The sequence below is a fragment of the Suricata suricatta genome, chromosome 5 (genome assembly GCF_006229205.1).
Source record: "Suricata suricatta isolate VVHF042 chromosome 5, meerkat_22Aug2017_6uvM2_HiC, whole genome shotgun sequence".
Classification (NCBI taxonomy): Eukaryota; Metazoa; Chordata; class Mammalia; order Carnivora; family Herpestidae; genus Suricata; species Suricata suricatta.
This window is the reverse complement of record NC_043704.1, coordinates 60,288,807-60,306,797: the sequence shown is the minus strand read 5'-3', so window position 1 is coordinate 60,306,797 and position 17,991 is coordinate 60,288,807. Positions and strand designations below refer to the sequence as shown.

The 17,991-nt window shown below is 36.6% G+C and overlaps 1 protein-coding gene across 1 annotated transcript in view; it reads right to left on the bottom strand.

Moving 5' to 3' along the window:
* Positions 1-5,488, bottom strand: part of GRAMD1C (GRAM domain containing 1C) — a 67,379-nt gene extending 61,891 nt beyond the window's left edge. Inside the window, exons 1-2 of the mRNA XM_029939325.1 lie at positions 5,426-5,488; positions 4,751-4,846 (exon numbers count right to left, since the gene is read on the bottom strand). Of these exons, the coding sequence (XP_029795185.1) occupies positions 4,751-4,816 (66 nt within the window). The 5' untranslated portion in view covers positions 4,817-4,846; positions 5,426-5,488. The remainder of the gene's footprint in view (positions 1-4,750; positions 4,847-5,425) is intronic.
* Between the last annotated feature and the right edge of the window lie 12,503 nt (positions 5,489-17,991).

Here is a 17,991-nt window from a genome sequence, read left to right as displayed (position 1 = left end):
CCCCATAGTTAGTGACTTTTCATGACTGAGTGGTTATTTTTAGCGATGAGAAAGCTCGGCTGGATGTTTGATTTGTTAAATAAGATGTCAAACAAATAATGTTTTGGGTGTTTATGCTTTTCATAGAAAGATTTTAAAGTGCTATTTTCTAGTTAATAAATTGAAATGTTGCTATATATATTCTCCATAAAGCAAAACTTTTCATAAAAAGGATATATCTAGATTTCCCAAATACAATTATATACATAATATGTGACTTAATGATAACTACTTACTGTTCTCTATTTCCTTTTCTTAGACCAAAACTGTTTTTGCTTTTTTGTATTGTAATAATCTTACAATCTTTTTATTCAGGTATATAGATAAGAAAAACCTCTTCATCTCTCTTTTACCACTTTGTTATGCGTACTAATTCCCACTTCTTAAACTAAATAACTTGTAATCTACTTTATCCATTTTTGTATATAATCTATCACTTAGTTCTACAAGTCTTGGTTCTTTGGGTCACTTTTTTTTTTTTTTACTGCTTTTATTTATTTTAGAGAGAGAGAGACAGCATGAACAGGGGAGGGTCAGAGAGAGAGGGAGACACAGAATCCAAAGCAGGCTCCAGGCTCTGAGCTGTTAGCACAGAGCCTGATGTGGGGCTCGAACCTACGGACCACGCGTGAGATCATGACCTGAGCCGAAGCCGGACGCTTAACCAACTGAGCCATCCAGGCGCCCCCTTTGGGTCACTTTTCTTTTCCTTAGTTTCCTCATCTGTTAAATGGGAATAATTATAGTAGCAAATTTTTGCGAAAATTAAATGAGAAAATATATGTAAAGAACTTAACACAGTGTTTTAGAACAAATATATTCAGCAAATGCTAGTTGTTATTAATGTTAAAATGCTTGACCCTGAAACCTCACCAGATACATGAGAAATAGTTATACATGAGGTCTAGAAGGCATGGTCAGGCTGTTCACTGCAGCACTGTTGATAATAACAAAATATTGGAAATGAACTAATATTAGGCCAAGGGAACCATGGCAAATTCATTCTATGAAATACTATATAGCACATGAACAAACAGAAATAGCTCTATCTGTATGTGCTAACCTGTGACTCCAAGTAACGTTAAGTTCTTTTTAAGAAAGGAAAATTGAAGACAACATGTACAAGACAGCATTTACTTTTAAAAGCAAAGCAAAACTATATGTATATATATATACACAACTGTATGTGTATCTATACATACACAAAGGAAGAAAGTCTAAAAACATACATACCAAACTGATAACAGTGTCTGCCTCTAAAAGAAAAATAAATAAGTGGATTTGGGGATTATAGGCATGGAAGAAGGTGCTAGTTTAAGAATTGCTTGATGACTTCATTAGGGAATGCAATGTATTCATGTATTAATTATAAAATTAAGAATACACTTATTTTTAGCTCTTCTCTTTCTGAACAGCTCAGCCCTAAAGCTATTGGCAGAACAGAGAAAAGGAGGCATTCACAGTGGAGGTGAGGGGAGGGCAAGAGGAGCTGCAGTAGCCCGTAACAATGTCAAACCAGAAAAGAATGAGGAAGTTGTCCACATAGGAGGGTTGCCCTACGTGGAGTATCAGAGTCCAAGTGGGTAAGAAGGGCCTCCATATATGAGGGTAATCTGGAGCATGGTGTTAGAACAAGAACAGGGTGAGGGGCACAAGTCAGAGCCCATGGAAGGTGACCATGTAAAGAGGTAGCCTGGCGTGGGTGTCAGAGCCCAAGCATGGTAAAGAGCATGGCCACAAACAGGAGCAGCCTACAAAAACATGTCAGAGCTAGAGCAGGTGAGGGTGACATAGCACGATGGAGTCCATAACGGTGGTTTTGTGCTGGGGAGTCAGGGCCCAAAGGGGTGTGGGGAACAACCACATACAGTGACAGACTGGCACAGAATATCAGAGCACAAGCAGGGGACAGAGAGCATCCCATTAGAGGGGTGACGTGGCACAGGGTAAAGCGAATGCAGGGAAGGTGCTTGGCATGGGGTGTTAGCCCAAGCAGAGTGAGGAGTGCTTTCACATGGTGAGACCATCTGTGTGTCGTGATGGGCAGCAACCTGACTGGGAGGCGTCAGGTTCCCATTTCTCTCCATGTGAGAAAGGAGTGGCAAAAGAGATGAAGTTTGATTACATAGAAGCCAACTGATCACATAAGTAAATATACTGAGGATAATGGGAGCCTGGTTTCTCACAGTCAGGGAAGGGAGTTACAGATATGAAAGGGAAGAAACAAAACTGAACTGTGAGGTGTTGGGTAGGAATTAGAGATTTTAGAGTGAATTCTTGGTTTATGACAGATAAGTAGAAAGACATTGATGTACAAGTGGGTATATGTGCGTGTATGTTATGCGTATGGGTGTGTAATTTTATATACATGCATACATACATTACAACCTCATTCTTACTATTTAGAGGCCTCAGGAATATGACACCCCAATAGCAATGAATACACTGGCTTCTAAATATCAGTCTTCCCTTAAAAGAAATCACAGCTGGGGGGTCTGGGGAGCTCACACTGTTAAGCATCCTACTCTTGATGTCAACTCAGGTCATGATCTTGTGGTTTGTGGGTTTGGGCCCCGCACTGGACTCTGCACCGACAGCATAGAGCTCGCTTGGGATTCTTTCTCTGTCTCTCCTCTGCCCTTCCCTTGCTCATGCATGCATACACACTCTTGCTCTTTCGCTCTCAAAAATAAATAAAAATTTAAAAAAAGAAGAAACCAGAACTTTCTGGAGAAATGACTGATTCCAGGGCTGAGGCAGGGAAAGCCTGTAACATCTTATGCCAAAAAGCAAGGAAATGCTAAGGACAATGCTGAGAATAATCAGAAGGTCACCAGAGCCAACTTGAGAGCCTGCCATTGCCCAAATTTGGGACACTTTGAACATCAAAATAAATAATGCTAGTGACAGATTAAAACTTACTGAATGAAACAAGAAACTATGAGGACATACTGATATAAGTTAATGAATAAATTTAAAGTTTGAAGAGGAATTGTATATTTACATAGTTTCAAAGTAGTTTGCCACAAAATATTGTTACAAAGGAAAACACACAACTTTATAGTAAAGCCTGGCAGATTAACCATCTTAATCAAGTGATTGAAGTGAGTATCACCAGTTATGGTAGAAACTGAAGCCAGGGGCCAACTGATAGGATGCAGTGGAAAGAACAGAATGTCACTTTCATGTTATTTCTGTCAAAATTGCATAACCTAAGTTTAGTTACAAGGAAATATTAGACAAACACAATTGAGGAATAGCCCACAAAATAACACCTATAGTTTTTAAAAGTGGCACAAAAGTCAAAAAAGACTAAGGGACTATTCCAGAATAAAGAATTAAAGAGCATGACAAGTAAAAGAAGTAATTATGTGTTTCTAAACTGCATCTAATTGCTGTAAAGGATGTTATTGGAATAATTGGGGGGACTGAAGAAGGCCTGAGGATTGAATAACGGTAATGATCAATGCTAATTTATTGATTTTCATGGTCAGTTTGTGCTTATGCAGGAGAACGTCTTTGTTGGAAATACATGTTAGGATATCTGGGTTGATACCTGGGGGTAATGAGGCTTCAGAGTGACAACTCACTCTCAAATAGTTCCAAGGGGGAAAGTTATCTGTGGTGTACTGGGGAGTATACTGTAAGGATAAGATTATTTGAAAACAGAGGTGTTTGGGTGGCTCAGTCAGCTAACTGTCAGGCTCTTGATTTCAGCTCAGGTCCATGATCTCACCATCCATGAGTTCGAGCCCCGATTTGGCCTCTGCGCTGACATCACAGAGACTACTTGGTATCCTCACTCTCTCCCATTCTCTCTGCCCCTCCCTTGCTCATGCTCTCTCTCTCTTTCAAAATAAATACATAAACTTTAAAAAAATGAGTAAGTAATAAATAAATAAAAATAAAATTTAAATTGCATTTGAAAGAAACTGTAAGATTTAAAAGTAACACTACAGTGATTCAATGTCATGATTGTGTCTTCTCTCCCTTGCTTCTCTTTCCTCTTTCTCTCCCCTTTTGCCTTTCACTGCCTCCCTTCCTTCCTTCTGTGCTTCCTTCCTTCTTTCCTTCCTTCTCCTTCCCTTAAATTTCCTTCCATACTGTCCTTCTTTTCCTTCCCTCTTTTATTTCTTTTGCTTTCTCAGCATTACGCTTCTAATGTCACACACAGAGCCCTAATCAATTTTCCAGGTGGGTACAGGAAGATTCTGCATATATCCCCACTACAAAATGGCAGATATTATAGGTAGGATAATAAAAACAATGGTAATTAAAAATAACTGCTACCCTAACTGCCATCCTAAAAAATAGTATAATGATCATGTGTTTACTTGTATGCTACTCAAATCTCCCTGTTCACCAGAACCATTTGTTTTTATTAGTTGCTACTGTGCAGGTATTATTGCCTAAACAATATCATGGAATTATTAGGGTATTTAGAAATAATGATGTTTTGATAATGGTTACCCTACCTACCTCTTACAAAGAAGAAATGAAAAATATAGGAGAAAGTTCTCTGTGTACTGTAAAGCACAAAAATTGTTAGCAGTCATTTAATTATCAGTGAGTATTTAACTACACAGAAATCTAGTGTTAAATACAATATATCTCTATTATAAATTCCTAACTCCAAGAAGAATTGCCTACATCACCAACACTGATGAATCTCCATGTTATATAATAAGGCAAAGGTAGAAAAGTTTTTCACCTTTTCACCTTCTGTAACAATCTGAATAGCATTTGGGATGAGTCGAGCAGTTTTCTCCTTAGTCATGCAGGTTATGTCCTTTAATGCAATGCAAATCTAAACACACAAAAGAATGAAAAATTATTAAATGAATTTTTCTGAAACATACACAGCACAAAATATGAGGTATGACATCAGTCTAATCCAGAATATTCCGCTGAAAAACCTGAAGGACTTAATAAGCGCATGCTTGCATTCTCTGAGAAGAACAGGGTAAGCAGTCAGACGTTCTCCCCTGGCAGAAATTTCCTCCACAGCTCTTCTAACTATAGGACAGAGTGTGAGAAGACATGTGGGTGTTCATGTTCCACATTAACACATACACACACACAAACAAAATTCAGACAGTCTGTCACATCAGACATGATTTTGGCAGTCAAACTGATGTATGTTCAAGCTTTTTTCAACTTGAAATCTCTTTCTCCAACTGTATTAAATATGTACAAATGGAGCTCGATGTATTAAGAAAGTAGATTACACACTTCTACAATATATAAATAAATTACACACATATACAAGTACAGATATACAAATATATACAAATTTACTTTGGAATATGAAGTACATTGTTTTTAGGAGGATGATATATATTTCTATCTATGCAATTATTGGTATCAACAAGTCAAATCAAAATACATCTTACTGTAGTTTCCCATCTGAAGATGTTGCTATAGAAACACAGCCAGTTTTCTGAAAGATAGAGACGTCCCTGAAGCAAAATGTCCTTCTGAAGAGCACAGGCATAATCTACATACACAAGAATAAGGAATAGCTTACTCACAAAAATCTGGCAACTTTATAACCTTATATTGCTTTAACACATGAAAAGTCATCACTCTTTGTTCACTACTTTGTTCATTTATTCACTCACTCATTCAAATACTTTGGGCTACTAGCTACTTTGCTGGAAACCAGGATTACCAAAAATGGACCTTGCCTGCATGAAACACAGTCTATAAAGGAAGGTATACGATAAAAGAATTGCAAAAATAAGTGTAATGATCAAAGCGTAGAGAAAGCTATGAAATAATATAACAAGGAGTACAGATTGGGCAGGGAGGGAATATATTAGGAAAAGTTCTCCAGAAAAAAATAATCTTTAAACTGAGATCTAAAGATCAATAAATGGTCAGCTGGACCATGAGGAAATAGCATGTGCAAAGACCCTGTGGCAGAAAGAAACACAGCACATTTGAGTAACTACATGAAGATCTCTGGGCTAGAGAAGCTGGAGAAGCTATATAATGTAAGGTTCACAGATCATGGTAGACCGTGGACTTTATGAGAAGCCATTGATGAGTTTTAAATAGAAAGGGCACACTTGAAAAAACTGTAAGGTACATACATATAAGGGCTAAACTGGGTATCCTTTCCCCTAAATTTGATATTAAAAAAAGGGTCACACTGTCAGTCACACAGACGAGATGAGGAGGAAGAGGTGGAAGACAATGATGATAACTGAGGTGACAAGAGTCAACCTAGCCTCAAGAAAATCACACAACAATGTTCCAAAAGGAGCAGAAACCAAGCACTGGAGTTTCTGTTTACAGCTGTTGACAGTATATGAAAGGTCTCAGAATTAACACTAAGAATCACAACTCTCTGGGTTTCTTCCCTCTCTTCTGAATTCATTTAGAGACAATGTGGAGTCTCCTTAAATGAAAACTCATTTTAGAAGATGGAGGACTTCAGAAAGCAGTTACACATCAGACACCAGAACACAACGTGGCCATTTTGGAACTAATCTCTTATCAAAAGTTATCCAAGTCTATTTTTCATTGGAATTACCAGGAAATTATCTGCAAATGGAAAAGCCGTACCTCCAAACCCTCATAACTAACAATTAATTCTACTTTTCATTCCCTTCTCAAATAGTAATTTCAACAGAAAGGCTACTTCTTTTCTGAACAAATTCATCAGTTTATTATCTGGGATGCACAGACTGGGGGCATGATCAGATGTATGTTATTAAAGACCACTTTTTTCACTGTGAATATGGATTCAGATAAATGAGTTGGAAGTCCAGTAGAAAACGGATGGTGGCTCAGACCAAGAAATAACAATAATAAGAGAGAGAAGGAGTTAGACTCAGAGATATTTAGGAGGTACTACCGACGGAAGATTGGTGATTAGTTAGATGTTGGAGAAGGTGAGGGAGGGGACAAAAATCGTATACATTTTAAGTTAGTTTTAAAGTTGGTCCTCTCTGCCTCAGTGCTAAAATCCAGCGAAACCAAGAGGGTTCTGGTAAATGCCACTATTTACCAGTAAGTTAACATCATGATTTAGATTTGGCTCTTTGACTAATGTAAATAGTATTGCTAATTTATCAATAATTCAAGATATAAAGAGTTGCTATGATATTTGGTTAACCTGATAAATTTTAAAACTATATAAGTGATAAGCAATTTTAGGAAAAAGTTGTTAAGGTCATAAACCTTAAAGTATTTAAATTTGATCATATTAAATTTCTAATTTAACTAACTAAAACTTGAGAAAAGTAATTCAGTCTTTCCAAATGTTTCCTTCAGCAAAACAAAACTGAGATGCCCTCAAAAATCTTAGTAAGTAATTAAGTAGATTAAGTTACTCATTACTAGTATGCATCTCTAAAACAGGGATTGGATAAAGGTCACTTTGAGGTGTCCTGAAATTTTTATATAAGTCACTGAAACATTTTGTTAATTTAATGCTTCTCACATGTCAGATCAGAAATACCTGGCAGGCTTATTAAAACGCAGATTGCGAGGCCCCTCTCCAGAGTTTCTGATTAAATAGGCCTGGAATGGGGTGAGGAGTTTCATGTATCACATGATCCCAGGGACTGCCAACATTGCTAGTCTGTGCAGCACACTGTGAGAACCAATGCACTATTTTACATTAACTATGTTCAAAGCCATAGCAAGCAACTGGATTATTTTAACCGAAGACTATTGGACATAGATTGACAGACTTTTTTCAGTGGTTTAAAAAAGGTTTCCCTCGAGGCACCTGGGTGGCTCAGTCGGTTAAGCATCCAACTTGATTTTGGTTCAGTCATCATGGTTCATAGGATCAACCCTGTGTCAGGCTCTGCACTGACAGCACTGGGCCTGCTTGGGATTTTCTCTCCCTCTCTCTCTCTCTCTGCTCCTCCCCCACTCACACTGTTTCTCTCTCAAAATAAATAATCTTTTTTTAATTTTAAGGGGGGGGAAGGTTTCCCTAAAACAGATGTATTTTATTGTAATTAACTTATACTCAATAAAATTTATTTTCTTATAAAATGGCCTCCTAGCAATATGGCCTATGCAGGAAATGAAAAAAAGATTTAAGTCAGGAAATTTTATTTTTTATTTTTTACTTCCGATTTCCCAACTGATAAACAAACATGTAATTATCATTTCAGAAGGCAATATTCTACCTGAGTCAAATAACAGTCTGATTCATCTAGAATGGGATAAGAAAATGCTTATCAAAAATTGTTTTATGGATTTAATAACTTTATAATTAGTGAGAGAAAGTTAGAATAAAATGAACTAAATTAGGGGCACCTGGGTGGCTCAGTCTGGTAAGTGTCCAACTTTGGCTCAGGTCATGATCTCACGGTCCGTGGGTTTGAGCCCCATGTCAGGCTCTGTGCTGACAGCCCAGAGCCTGGAGTCTGCTTCACATTCTGTGTCTCTCTCTCTCTCTGCCCCTCTCCTGCTCACTCTCTGTCTCTCTCTCTCTCAAAATAAAATAAAGATATAAAAAAAATTTTTTTAATTAACTAAATTAACCAAGAAATACAGGTCACTTTGATGTGTGTGTTAACATCAACTTACTAACTACTATGCAATCAATTTCAGAAAAATTAAATGGCTCTTACTACTAAAGGTTTATTTTAATAACTATAGTATAACAAAGTACACAGTAGAAATACATACCAAGTATTATGGAAATACAGATGGAGTGAATCAGTACCATATATTTCTAGGGTAAGATTGAACAATAAACAAGATGTCCTATTTATAATTTTATCAAAGAATTAAGTGGATCTATCCATAAGGGTGAATTAAAAGAATGTGTTTTTAAACAATCATGTCAGAAAACACACATGCCAAAATATTCATTGGGAGCCCAATAGTGCCAAGATTGCTTTTAAAAAGACTCTTTGGGGGCATCTGAGTGGCTCAGTAGGTTAAGCATCTGACTCTTGGTTTCAGCTCAGGTCATGATCTCATACTTCCTGAGTTAGAGCCCCCCATCGGGCTCTGTGCTGTCAGCACAGAGCCTGCTTGGGATTCTCTCTCTCTCTCTCTCTCTCTCTCTCTCTCTCTCTCTCTCTCTCTCTCTCTCTCTCTCTCCCCCTCCATTACTCATGTGCACATACACATGGGCACACTCTTGCTCTCTCAAATAAATAGCCTGAAAGGAAGGAAGGAAGGAAGGAAGGAAGGAAGGAAGGAAGGAAGGAAGGAAGGAAGAAAGAAAGAAAAAGAAAGAGAGAGAGAGAGAGAGAGAGAGAGAGAGAAAGAAAGAAAGAAAGAAAGAAAGAAAGAAAGAAAGAAAGAAAGAAAGAAAGAAAGAAAGAAAGAAAGAAGGAAACTCTGGACATTTTTAGGATTGCTTTCAGATTTGATACTTAAATTATAAAAATAAGCATTCTCCTTTTTTATACTTAACATTTTTTGTGTTGTTATGTTTGCTTTTTACCTGAGACAACTGTAAAAGTAAATACAAATTGAAAAAAATTAATTCTTGCTTCCTTGAGATACATGTGAATCTTTTCAAAGCAAAATAAGCTCATTGTCAGTTTTACAATCAGGAATGTTTTCTCAAGGGCTTATGAGCCATCTCTTGGTAATGTAAACATCAAGAGGGATAGCCCATCTCCCAGTTTCTTTAATAGGGGAGGTGCTTAACTTTGGTGGGCAACTTGCTCCAAGCTGCAAAACTAACTCTCATCATAAACATACGAGTTTATTTTTCCTTTGCATAAAGCCAGTTAACTAACACAGATAATAGCCCCAATTATCAGGTGAATCTATGATGAATGTGTGTGACCAACAGTACTATCAAGTCCTCTTACTTGAAAACTAGTTATTGTTTATCTTTAGAACATGTGTAAAGGATTGTATCTGCTTGGCTATCGAAAAGGGTGAGATTTCTTTCAGTGTCTCTCCACAATTTCTTTTACAGATTACCTGTGAGCACATCCCATGCCAAGTGAATGCTTATTCAGTAACAAAAATGTTTTCTTTCTTTTCTACTTTTGTGAGACATTTTCTGGATTGGTAGGATATTTTGTTTTTAATTGTATTTCTCCCACATAACATTTCTTTGGCCGGGAATAAAAAGAGTAAGAACAAAGAAAGAAGGCACAAATGGATATTAGGAGTGAAAATGTGGACTCGAGCTAAAGACGATGTTTAGAAATATTCTAGGGATAGTTAGTTGTTCTAATCAGGGATTTACACTTGGGATAAGTCACCTAACAACTTAATTAGGACTATACTCCTTCAGGAGCTACTAGAAGCCCTTAGGCTACCTTTATTACTGTTTAACAACAAATGTTTGGCTAGTTAGCATAGACACAGAAAAGGGTTTTCATTATCGAAATTAGTGGTTTTTCAGCATACAGGATGTTAGACATGGGACCACGCTGGTGAAATCAGTTATATAACTAACTATCCATGGATTGGCTAAAATCTTTTAAAGACTCTCTTCAATATCATTATTTTATGTATGGAGAATAAGAACCTACTAAGCTCTTACCCTTAGGTGTGGCACTCAAGTGTTATCTTAGATCAGTGCTTCTCAAACTTTAATATGCATATAAATTACCTGGAGATACCACTGAAGGAAGATTCCTTAGACATTTAATTATTCAAGCACTTATTTATATCAATATAGACTCATGGATATTTATTTTATTCTGAAGGTTATATAATCCAATATTAGCGTTATTTTATTGATCAAATTATTCTGTCTTTGACCACTGGGAGTTCTTTCAAATTGGTTGTCCTTTTTTTTTTTTTTTTTTAGCACTTCCTTACTCTCTGGCACTATACGATACTCCACAGCCACTTAGTTTCTTTTTTCACTGCCCCAGCCCCAGAATGGACCATTTCTTCAAAGAGCTCTCATTCCTTTTATTGGAGATGGTATTTAAAGACCAATATCTGGGTGCTGGACATGCTCACCGTTACTGAGGTATCACTGTTTCTAGACCTTAGCGACAGACAGAGTTAGGGAATAGTTGTATAAATGCTAACTCATCTTTGAGTACAATATGTCACTCATATGCCATACAGTCAGGTTTTTGTCTTACCAATGGAATTTCAACCTGGGATCTCCTGATATCCTTGTTGACTCTTTAAACTGTTATACAATAAAGTCACCTCTGTACAGTTTAACAAATGCGATTATGTAACCACCACCCCAGTACCATACAGAACCATTCCATCACTGTACAAATTCCCCTGTGAAACCACTCGCCCTTCCTAGTGCCCACAAATCTGCTTTCCATCCCTATATATTTGCATTTTGCAGAATATCATATAAATGGAATCATAAAATATGTAACCTTTTAAGTTTTGCTTTTCTCACTTAGAAAATGTATAGAAGATTCATTCATATTGCTTTGCATATTAATAGCTTTTTTTTTTTTGCTGAATAGTATTCTGTTGTATAGATGCACCTCAGTTTGCTTATTCATTCACTAGTTGAATGACAACTTGGTTATTACCGATTTTTAAGAAATTTTTTTAATGTTTATTTATTATTTTTGATATAGAGAACAGAAGCAGGAGAGGAGAAGAGAGAGAGGGAGACACAGAATCTGAAGCAGGTTCTAGGCTCTGTGCTTACAGAGCCTAATGTGAGCTCTGACTCACAAACCATGAGATCATGACCTGAGCCAAAGTCAGACGCTTAACTGACTGAGCCACCCAGGCGCCTCTATTACCGATTGCTAATAAAGATGCTATACACATTCACGTACAGGACTTTTGTGAACACCAGCTTACAGTTCATTTGAGGAAATAACTAGGAAATAACATAGGTCATCTGGTTAAGTGCATGGTTAACTTCACAAGAAACTGCCCCTTGCCTTCGAAAGCAGCTGCACCGGCCTGCACTCCCACCACCGGTGGGTGAGAGTCCCACAGCTTCATCTTCATTTGCTGCTCTCTGTGGTTTTGTTGTTGCTGTTAGTTTTAGTAATTCTCACTGCCAGGTACTTTAGTTGTGCTTTTAATGTGCATTTCCCTATAATAACTGATGGTGAGCATTTTTTTTACATGCTTATTTGCCATCCATATATATCTTGGGCAAAGTATATATTTACCCTTTTTTTTAAATGGGGTTGTTTGTATTCTTATTGTTGACTTTTAAGAATAGTTTCATTCTCAAGACAAGGACTTTTTTAAAATCAGATACGTGATTATCAACTATTTTCTCTCAGTCTGTGACTTGGTACAATTAAACCTGGTTTTAATTTTCTACTTTGTAAAAGTCTGTATTTTGCAAATTCTGTACAATAAACAGGTTCATTGTATCAGTGAGAGAAAACTATAAAAATGTAAATTTTTAAAAACAAATTTACATACTGAAAAATACCAAGAAATCTATCCAAACAATATTAACCAAAATTATATGCAGGTGTTATGATTACCAATAATTTTCAAATTTTTTCTTCATATTTTTCTGCATACCTTTTATGTTTTCTAATGAGTATGTATCATTACATTATCAGATAAAATTATTTCAAGTAGGCAGTGATAAGAATGATAAATTTTATAAAGGTTTCCTTGAAAAGTATTTGATTTCAAATGACAAACTGGCAAGAAACACTGGCAACACACATGAAAAAGATCTAATTTTTTAAACATCTAACAAGTTACTGCAAATTAGAAAAAGACAAAGAAAAAAAACCCACCAGAAAAATGGGCAGAGTTTATGAAGAGAAATGTTCACAGAAAAATAAATATGGTTTATACATATAAATTATAGATGTTTATACATATACATCTATATAAATAGATTTCAGCCTCCTTTATAATTAAAGACATGCATATTTCAACAATGATTAAGTACCATTTCTACCTACCACATTTTACTAAAGCAAACTTCCTGAGGCGGGGCAAACAGGTACTTACATGCACTTTTGATGAAAATGTAAATTGGTGCAGACTTTCTGAAAGGCAACTTGGCAACAGTTGAATGCTTATTACCTTTTTACCAAAATTCCAATTTATAGAATTTATCTTACAATGTGTGTGCAAATATATGCCAAAACAAATATAAAAGCTGCAATGCAACATTAGTGGAAATAGTAGCAAACAAGATGTGATCAAAATGTCTATCAATAAAGATTTATTAAATAAATTATGGCACAAAGTTCATTTCATCAAAATGGTCGGCATTGAAAGAATGAAGTAGATCCTTAGGTAAGGTTAATTAAAAAAAAGTTCTAAACAAGGTTCAAAGAGTAAACACAGTATGTTCCCACTAAAATTCTCTTGGTGGGGGTGCCTGGGTGGCTCGGCTGGTTAAGCTTCCTACTCTTGATTTTGGTTCAGGTCATAATCTCATGACTCGTGGGATCAAACCCCGCATCAGGCTCCATGCTAACAGCATGGAGCCTGCTTGGGATTCTCTCTCTCCCTCTCTGTCCCTCCCCCACTTGCATTTACGTGTGCTCTCTCTTCCTCAAAATAAATAAACTTAAAAAAATAAAAAATAATAAAAAGAAATTCTATTAGGAGTATACATATATGCTCCTTGAAATGCCTATAGAAAACTTCTGGAAATATACATAAGAAATTACTAAACGTGGTTATACAGCCCAGAAAGAATGTTGAAATAGTCTTGGTTGGAAGAACTATTCACTTCTCAATATATGCTCTTATATAGTATTTAAATATTTTGCCATGAGAATACATTGCTTTCAAATGTTCTTAGATGTTTTAATTCATTATAATATTTAGAGTACTAAGCTGAACTATCTAGAAATTCAGCTACATTGTATTGAATATTGCCCAGCAATACCAGAAATCAGGACTTTCTATAAATAAATGGTTTAAATGAAATATATACTAAAATTAAAACCTAATTTATATTTTGATTGTAAAGAATCCATATTAAGCTTATATCAAAAATTAAGCACTTTTGTAAAAATAAAAAAAAATGGCTGCAGTTTTCCTCTTAAAATCTATTCAAAGTCAACCCAAAAGATTACATGAGGGGGAACCTGGCTGCTTAGTCTGAAGAGCCTGTGACTCAATCTCCAAGTCATGAGCTGGAGCCCCATATTGAGTGTAGAGATTACTAAAAGATAAATAAATAAACTTGGGGTGCCTGGATGGCTCAATCAGTTGAACAGCCAACTTCGGTTGAGGTCATGTTCTCACAGATCACAAATTCAAGCCCCGCATCCAGCTTGCTGCTGTCAGCACAGAGCCCACTTCATATCCTCTGTCCCCCTCTCTCTCTGCCCCCTGCCCTACCTTAATCTCTCTCAAAAATAAACATTTAAAAAATAAATATACAAAAAAACCTTTTTTAATTAAAAAAATTTTTTTTAATGTTTATTCATTTTTTGAGAGAGAGAGAGAGAGATAGAGCGTGAGTGGGATAGGGGCACAGAGAAAGGGAGACACAGAATCCAAAGCAGGCTCCAGGTTCTGAGATGACAGCACAGAGCCCTATGCGGGGCTCTAACCCATGGACATGAGATCATGACCTGAGCCAAGTCGGATGCCCAATCAACTGAGCCACCCAGGCGGCCCTAAACAAACAAACTTTAAAAAGAAGTATTATCCAAATAATTACATAGCCCTAGAAAATTTTATAAAATTGGCTCTATAATCGGTTAAGGATATATATTGAACATCAAATTTAAATTTTGCCTACAAAACCATATGAAATAAGCACCAGAAGAAATTATGACAATGATTTCCTTGAAGTTCTACTTTTCTTAGCTAGTACTGAATATTTTTATAAGTCAGAAATCACTCCACCCCAAAGTACAACTTAGGGTACCTGTATGTCTAATTATGAATGATAAAAAATTTTTCTGTCTAGCACAAAGGCCCAAATTTTCTACAAATATTGTACTTGTCAGTTCTCTTTTGATAATGAGGTAGTAGAATGGTTTTTTGCAACTTCCTGTCAATTTTACCTGCTATCAGCTTCTCTGTATCAGGTAAATGTGTGAACTGTCTTTTGTATTCCTCATTCCTGTCTTTATAGGTGGAACTTGAAATCTGCAACAATAAGATTAAATTTCCATTTAATTATAATCTTCATTAGATGAACTAAAATGTAGTAGTGTCTTAGAAACTAAATTTAAATGGACTGCAAAATAACATGGTTTTTATGCAATTATTTTGTTCATTTTTATATGAAAAACTACATACATAAACATTTCAAAAACCACCAAAAGCTAGCAGAGGAAGTTCCTAGCATGCTGGAGTAAGGAGTTTAGCAAATTCTCTCTGCAAAAGCAAATAAAAAACAGTCAAAAATATCATCTCAAATTATTAGAAATTGACCAAAGGCATACAATAAGCTGAGAAGCATTTTTTCATGAAAATCTACTGAACTTAGAATAGCAGAAGTCTGTGGCACTGTTTCCTTGCCCAGTGTCCATTGCTTGTCCTCACCCATCAGTTAAATCAGTGTGACAGTGTGACAGTTCTAGGAGGGCAGTTGTACACGCTATAAAAACTAGCAGCTATGCTGAGCGAGGTGGCTGAGGTGGTTCAGAGCGGAGAGCAGAAAAGCTATGCCCAGAAGTGAAAGGGAAAATTCTGAAGCTACCCACAGGGTGTGAGGTAGTAGCCTCATTTGTGGCAAGAAATAAGCACACTGGCAGATTAACGGCAGACTTAACAGAGATCTTGGAGGAGAGACAAGCTACATCTCCCATAAATGGGGTTCCTGAAATCCCCATGTTTTGCCGGCTAAACAGAAGCTGCATGCATGGGTAGCAGAGACTACAGTTCCCATACTATCCACACATTCCTGGCCAGAGATATAAGAAGTCTCAGGAAGACATAAAAATTGAGATAAACTGGAAAACGGCCTGAATATTGAATGTATTCCCCAACCTACACACAGATGTCCCAGCAGAAGGGAAAAGTCTTACTGGTTCTACGAATTTGAGCACAATTTCTGGGGCATCTGGGTGGCTCAGTCAGTTAATCATCCAACTTAACTCATGGTTCATGTGTTCAAGCCCTGTGTTGGGCTCTGTGCTGACAGCTCAGAGCCTGGAGCCTGCTTCAGAGTCTGTGTCTCCCTCTCTCTACTCCTTTCCCGCTAATGCTCTCTCTCTTTCTCTCTCAAAGAATAAACATTAACAAATTAAAAAATAAAACTTTAAAAAAGCACAATATCTGACCAATCATGGGCTGACACTGGGAAGCCAACCTTAAAAATAAAAAAGACCAAAAACAATAAGTTGAACAGAGATAGTACAAATGGATTTCACAGATTTACTGTAGCCAAGTTATTAAACAAACAAAAATCATCAATGACAAGCTTTAGGGGTAGGGAGGATGCAATCAGAATCCACAGTTGCTACAATACATTATCTTAATTGTATAATTTTCAACAAAAACTATGAAACATGCAAAGAAACAAAAAAATGTGATTCATATTAAGGAAAGAGAAAAACTGGCAATAGGGTCTTTCAGGGTCCCCAAATACTACATTTAGCAGACAAAGACATCAAAGCAATTATTACAAATATGTTCAAACCACTGAAGAGAATCATGTTTAAAGAATTAAAGGAAAACATGTCAACAATGATTCAACAAGTAGAGAATATCAACAAACAAATTTTAAAAATTCTTTTAAGGAAAAAAAGTACATTCTGGAGATGAAAACTACATTCATTGAAATAAAAAAATTACTAAAAGGGCTCAATAAAAATTCAATGTTTTTAATTGAAGGAAACAATCAGTGAACTTAAAGATAGATTAGCAAAAATTATCCAATTTGAAGAACAGAGATGAAAAAGATTATAGAAAATGAACAGACTCAGAAAACCATGAGACAACATTAAGTGATTCAAAATACATCTAACAAGGGGGTGCTGGGTGGCTCAGTCAGTTGAGCCACTCAGGTCATGATCTTATGGTTTGTGGGTTTGAGCACCGCGTCAGGGTCTGTGCTGACAGCTCAGAGCCTGGAGCCTGTTTCAGATTCTGCATCTCCCTCTCTCTCTGCCCCTCATCTGCTCACCCTCTGTCTCTCTCTCTCTCTCTCTCTCAAAAATTAATTTTAAAAAAATGCACACAAAGGGAGTAATGAAAGGTAAAGAGTAGGCAGAAAAACACTTGAAGAAATAATGGATAAAAGTTTAAAAATCTGGGGCGCCTGGGTGGTTCAGTTGGTTGAGCGTCCGGCTTCAGCTCAGGTCATGATCTTGCAGTTCGAGGGTTCGGGCCCTGCATCAGGCGCTGTGCGGACAGCTAGCTCAGAGCACTGAGCCTGCTTCAGATTCTGTATCTCCCTCTCTCTCTGACCCTCCCCTGCTCACACTGTCTCTCTGTAGCTGGGGCCTGACTGTTCTCTCAAAAATAAATTAAAAAATATTAAAAAAAATTTTTTTAACTTTCAAAATCTGCAGAAAAACATTAATCTATAGATAAAAGAAGCTCAATTAACCAAGTAGGACAGGGAAAAGAAATTCACACTTAAAACATATCACAGTTAAATTGTTGAAAGACAAAGGAGAACATGAATGCACCAAGAGAAAAATGACTTGAACATCCAGGTAAAAACCAGTACAAATAATAGCTGATTTCTCATCATTAACAATGGAGACACAGACCTGCTTCAAAGAAATGTGAAAGGAAGTCCTCAGGCTCCAAACAAATGTTATAGTATAGAAAACTCAAATTCGCAAGAAGAAGTGAAGCATACCAAACGTGGAAATACCAAAAGTCATTAACTAAAATGGTATCCTAAAAGATATCTGACACAAGATTATACTAAAATGTACATGAAAGAGCTCCTTCCATGCTGAAAACATTCAGCAAGAAGGCAAGAATGTGGAGAAACTGGATCAGCCACACATTGTGGTAAGAATATAAAATGTTACAGCCACTCTGGAAAACAGATTGGCACTTTCTTAGAAACCACATATGCAAGTATCAATGACCCAACAATTACATTCCTGGGCACTTATAGCTAGAGAGGAAAGCTATATTCACACAACAACCTGT